The 5,334-nt window shown below is 62.3% G+C and overlaps 1 protein-coding gene across 2 annotated transcripts in view; it reads right to left on the bottom strand.

Moving 5' to 3' along the window:
* Positions 1 to 505: 505 nt before the first annotated feature.
* Positions 506 to 5,334, bottom strand: part of PHF7 (PHD finger protein 7) — a 13,514-nt gene continuing 8,685 nt past the window's right edge. The window contains exons 7-11 of one of the 2 annotated variants that reach the window (XM_045297532.1): positions 4,700 to 4,859; positions 4,172 to 4,278; positions 3,667 to 3,783; positions 3,205 to 3,329; positions 506 to 2,049 (exon numbers count right to left, since the gene is read on the bottom strand). In XM_045297532.1, the coding sequence (XP_045153467.1) occupies positions 2,036 to 2,049; positions 3,205 to 3,329; positions 3,667 to 3,783; positions 4,172 to 4,278; positions 4,700 to 4,859 (523 nt within the window). In that variant the 3' untranslated portion in view covers positions 506 to 2,035. The remainder of the gene's footprint in view (positions 2,050 to 3,204; positions 3,330 to 3,666; positions 3,784 to 4,171; positions 4,279 to 4,699; positions 4,860 to 5,334) is intronic. The other variant, XM_045297533.1, reaches the window with a different exon arrangement.

Raw genomic sequence — 5,334 nt, 5'->3', positions numbered from 1 at the left:
CTGCGACTCAGCGCCGGCTGGCGTCAGGTGAAACGAGGGCAGAGCACCTGTTCGCCAGCGCACAGCGGACAGTGCGAGCTCTGCCCATTCTGTGCCAAATCACCAGGTGCAGTGCGGCCCCGGCCGGCAGCGGGTCGGTCTGGGCGCGCAGTGGGCACGCAGCCGGGAGCGCGTCCGTCCGAGGCCTCCGCCCGGGCAGCCGTGGCTTTCAGGCACCACGGCGTTCCTCCCACGGCGAGAGGTGTGTCCTGGGGACGGGGCAACGTAGGCGCTGTCATTTTAAAGCGCTCGCGTCGTGTTCAGAACTCCGACCCCGCGTCCCTGGGCGCAGGCCTCGCACACAGGAGGGAGCGGTCAAGAAGACAGACCGAGTGGTGGCCAGCTGCCAGCCTGGCTCTCGGTGAGGCCAGGCTCAGGGGAGGACCACGAGGCGGGGCCCTGGCCCGTGGGGACTTCATCGCTCTTTGGGAACCTTGTGGACGAATTGCTAATACAAGTAACAGCATTACTAGCAAACCGAGATGTTCTTTGTTTTTGCTTTTTAAGCCAGTTATTAATTTCAGGGGCTTAAAAGACATAGTGATGTTCGTCATTGTCCTGTCCGGCTCCCCGGCATCTTGTCTGTCCTCGGAATCACTTAAGCACCAAGAGGGTCTGTGACCGCAAGCCGGGGAGGACGACGCTGAGGGGTTCTAGAAGGAAATCAGGAAGGCGTACCAAGTGCCAAATCCTGTGTAATTTATAAGGAAGTCCACGAGAGTGTCTGAGATTACGGATTACCAAGAGATAGCTAAACAGAAACCCGCTTCCTTTGAGGGAGAAGATTTGACTCGCAGCAAGGTCAGGGGTCAATTCCTGCTCCTTAGGGCCCCCAAGATGGTCAGTCGTCACCGGGGCGGACAGGGTCAGCTTTCTGACATGGAGTAATTGGTGACCCTGAGGTCAGCAGCCCCACACGTCACCCAGGGAGCCACCTGGCTCCTAAGGAGCAAGACGAACCCGGAGTCTACTTGTCATTATCCCGTTAGGTCAGAAAGTTCTATGTTGTTAAAATAGAGTGGATTCCAACCCATAAAGACCCTATAGGGCAGAGAGAACTGCTCCTGAGAAAGCCTTTTCTTGCCCTCCGGGAGCGGCCGGTGGTTTTGAACGGCTGACCTTGTGGTGAGCAGCCCCACACACGTGGACCCAGGGCTTGTGGCAGCGAGTACAGGAAGCTGCAGGTTTGGCTCTCAGTCAACCTGGTGCTCACTGCGGTGGCGACCCTGAAGAAAGCGTGTCCTCAGGAGTGGGGACATTATACTGTTAGTGAGATTCCGGGAACATCCCTCCAGCCACAGCCATGACCTCAGACGCGCGAGGGAAAGGTGCTGTGCGTGAGCAGGCTGACTTGATGCACTGACACACCAAGAGCAGCTGGGTGATGGCCGGGCGCTTGGGCTCCTGGTTGAGGCTTAGCCCCTGCTTTCATGGGACACCCAGTAACTCGGCCTGCGCGTCTGCAACAAGAGCAAGAGGGTGTCGGGAGCAGAACAGGAGGAGGAGGGGGCGGAGCTGGACACATGCCTCCTTTGCCACACACAGGGCCACAAGACACCAGCTGCCTTGGCTGTTCTGATCCAAGATTCCATGGAAGCATCTTACTCAAAGGAGATGATGAATTCCAAATTCCCCTGGACGCCAGATGTTCTGGACCCTCGGAGACTAGGAACACCCAAAACGATTCTCGAGACAGATCCTTAAACCTTAAACCCTACCTAACTATAGCTTAAGCCCAGGGGCCTGTGGGCCAGCAAGCTCGTGACGCGGAAGAGCCAATCCTGTTCCTCGCGATGAGTAAAAAACGACCCGAGGACCCTCAGATGAAGCGCCACTCCCCTTTCCTTCGGAAGACGTCGCATGTGCCTCGGGAGCCCCGGCTGCCAGCCAAGGGCTTAGGCTGAGGAGTGAACGAAGGCAGGTTTGCCCAGAGCCTCTTCCTGCAAGACCCGTCCACACGGGGCTCGCTGGCGGTCAGCTTGGGTTCGGGGTGGCGTCAAGTGGGCGCGTCTGTATCAACGAGGGCAGAGGGAGGCGCCGCTGGAGCAGAGTCCGTGTACCGGCTTGAGCAGGCGGCTGCGCAGTCTCACCTGGGGAGGCTTTGTCCGTTCAGGACAGCGCGCACACGAGACCCCGCCCCACCCCCAGCCCTCGGGACTGTGCTGACGGGAATCTGAGGCCACGCCCCGGACACCCTCCATGGACACCCTCCATGCCCGCCCCGAGGGCTGGGCAGCGAATGTCAGGAGCAAGAACAGGGCAGCCCCAGGCCCCCACGGCCCGGGCACAGGGCCGTGTGTGGACAGACGCCTTTGCAGCTACCCTGTTTGCTTCCTTCCGATGCTCGCCTCTGAAGGCTCTCAACTGAGCTCCCACGACTGACTTTCTGAAGGCCGATCTTTCCCACTCCATCCCGCCCCCTCCGCATGGCTTGGTGTTGTAGGCAGCTGCCCCAGGTCAGCTCCGGCCACCCTCACAGCTGTTCCCATGCCCGGGGACCCACTGTCGCCTGGCCCCTCCCTCCTCCTCACCCAGTGTGAGGCCCTCCCATTAGAGGGCTGAGCCATACCCTGGGCCCCATCGAGCAGGAGGGTGGCTAAGGAGTTCTAGGGAGACGCTCCTGGAGAGAAACCTTTATTGGCACCCCAACAAATGTGGTGAAGGGCAGGCACCTGAGGCCCGGATGAGGATGGCGGGGTGTAGGAGGCGTGTGTCCTTGCGGCCACACAAAGGCGTACTGGCCTCTTGGTTCTGCTCCAGGTCTCACTGCTGGCCACCCTCCCGTGCCCCCCACAGTGCCCCCTGGCAGAGTGGCACAGCGCAGAGCGGGCAGCCACAGGTCTAGAAGCCACCGTTTCTCCCCGTCACGGAGTGGCTGTGACGCCCGTGGGCAGCCAGGAGTGGCTTCTCCCGCTGCCGCTGGAGGGTCCTGGTTCTAGCAGGGCAGGCTGGGCCCCTCAGCCCAAGGAGGGCGGGGGCTCTCCCCTGGTCCGCTGTCCCAGCAGGCCTGAGGCGCTGCCGACATGTGAGTCTTCAGGTATAATAAGGTCTGAGGGGGATGGAGGCCCAGGGCTCAGCCCTCTGCTCTCCCAGGCGCAGGTCCGCTAGCCCCCCTTAGACACCCGCCTTTCAAAACCACAGCCGCCCCACCCAGCCCACACGCACCTGCGGCTGAGGCGGAAGGGGCACACTCCTCACACTCCCACCTCTTGTCGTTGGACCTGAGAGCCGAGCAGTCCCTGTGGGTTCCCTGGGACCCGCAGGTAGCACACAGCACCAGGCACCACCTCCTGCAGGGGAGGAGAGCTGGGGTGGGGGCTCGGGGCTCCCACTTGCCCGTCGGCCCGCCCACCACCCACTGCACCACGTGCCGCAGCTGCACCCAGCAGGGCTGTAGCTGGGGGAGGTCCAGGGAGTGGCCACCGGCATGGACTAGCCAGGTGGCTTTGAGGAGGAAACGGCCCTGAGGGGCTCTCTGCAGGGCACAAGGGGAGAGAGCAGCCCACCTGCACATGAGGGGCCAGGGGCTGGTGGACCAGGGACCCGGCAGGGCCATTCACAGGGAGTCTGCGGGCAGAGGCACCTCGCTGGCTCTGAGAGGGCAGCCACGGGAGCCCCTCCTCCTACCCTTCATCCTCAAAGCAGTCTCTGCCTTGTTCACACAGACAGGTGGGGGCGTCACAATGCTGGTACCGCTGATACAGCTCGGCATACGCCCCCGGCTCCAGTTCCCAGGCAGCATCTCTGTGGGGGAGCAGAAAGGGCAGCCAGGGTCAGTGGCCAGCGCCTGGGCCACAGGAAGAGAACCCCAAGAGATGAGCGGCCGTGGAGAGGGTGAGTGGGAGCAGGGCTCCCGAGTTCCACCCAAGCGAGCCCCCCAGTCCAAGAACCCCCACCCTGTGGGTTCCGCCTTCAGCTGCCCTTCCCGTTCCTGGAAAGCATGCCTTTCCCAGGCGTCCTCCTTTGCTCACAGAGCCCTGCTGGTGCCACGTCGTCAACCCATCAGCCGGCCCGTGGGGAAAGATTTGGCTGCCTGCTCCGTAGAAGTAGTCACCGTGTGTGTGTGTGTGTGTGTGTGTGTGTGTGTCCTGTGGGGTCTCTGTGGGGCACATGCACGCGCACACACACTCGCCTGTCGGGAATGTGAATGCCCATTCTCAGCATTTCTCGGGGGAACTCCTGCCGGTTGTTGCACTGTGGGCATTTGAAGAAGTGCTTCGCAGATGTGTGGGCGTATTTCTGTGTGGGGAACGAGGGAATGCCGGGCCTCAGCCATACCTCCCGCTTCCCAAGCCCACCAGGAGCCTGGGGGAGCACTGTGGGGGGGCACTCAGCTGGAGGCTACCTAGGGGCAAGGACCAGGGGTGGGCTAGGCCCAAAGGTGCCAGACTTGGGACCAAATGTCTTTGAAAGACTTCCCAGGTGAGCCTGAGAGATCAGTTGGCCAGGGGCCAGGCACCGGGACCTGTGTCTGTTCTCACCCATGCCAGGAGAAGGCTCCCTTTGAGGCCCTCAACTCAGTCTAGAGTGGGTCAAGTGCTCCTCGGGAGGGAGGGGAGGCATCTGCTCCCATGCAGACCCCGCCCGGGGCACTTCTACTCGGGGCTGGGGGTCAGCTTGTCGGCAAGCAGGCGTGGTGCTGGTGCTCTGGGCGGCCCACCTGGATGCACTTGCGGTGGTAGACGGCTCGGCTGCAGCACGGGCTCTGAATGTTCTCCACGCTGGCCGGGGACAGCTCTTCACAGCACAAGATGCAGCATTCCTCCCCCACGGATCCACGCTGGATGTCCTGTGTTGGGCGATGTTTCCCACAAAACGATCTGTGACACAGGGGACAGACGGGCTCACACCGTCCTCGGGGAGCTGCCCTGGTGTGGAGGGTGGTCTTAGTCTAGGCAGGGAGGGCCCCTGGTCGCCTTGCAATCACATGAGGGGTGAGTGGCCCACGGTTAACAGTCCCCATGAAGGACTGACCGCCTCTACCCAACTGGGCAGCCAGGAGTCAGTGCCGGCTCCTGGGAAAGGCCATCACTCACTCAGGCCAGAGACCAGGGGAGCTCCCTGGGTCCGGGCCTGGGCCCAGCCAGGCACTGAGGGTTTGGGATGGCCACCTGCCTTCTCATGGCCGCACTCCCATGGAGCAAAGCCCCCGGGGAGGGTCTCACGGCCCTCGAGGGTGAGCAGCTGTCGGAACCCCAGCCGTTTGTAATTGAAGGAGGGACGGGAACCGTGGCGCAGCCCCTGTGAGGTGGCCAGATGGAGCCTGCTTCTCATGACTGGGCAAGGCGGGCCCAG

The sequence above is a fragment of the Echinops telfairi genome, unplaced genomic scaffold (genome assembly GCF_000313985.2).
Source record: "Echinops telfairi isolate 266 unplaced genomic scaffold, ASM31398v2 ScPeMD7_7420;HRSCAF=8458, whole genome shotgun sequence".
Taxonomy (NCBI): Eukaryota; Metazoa; Chordata; class Mammalia; order Afrosoricida; family Tenrecidae; genus Echinops; species Echinops telfairi.
Note: the sequence above shows the minus strand (reverse complement) of the source record. Positions and strands in the feature narration are given on the sequence as shown.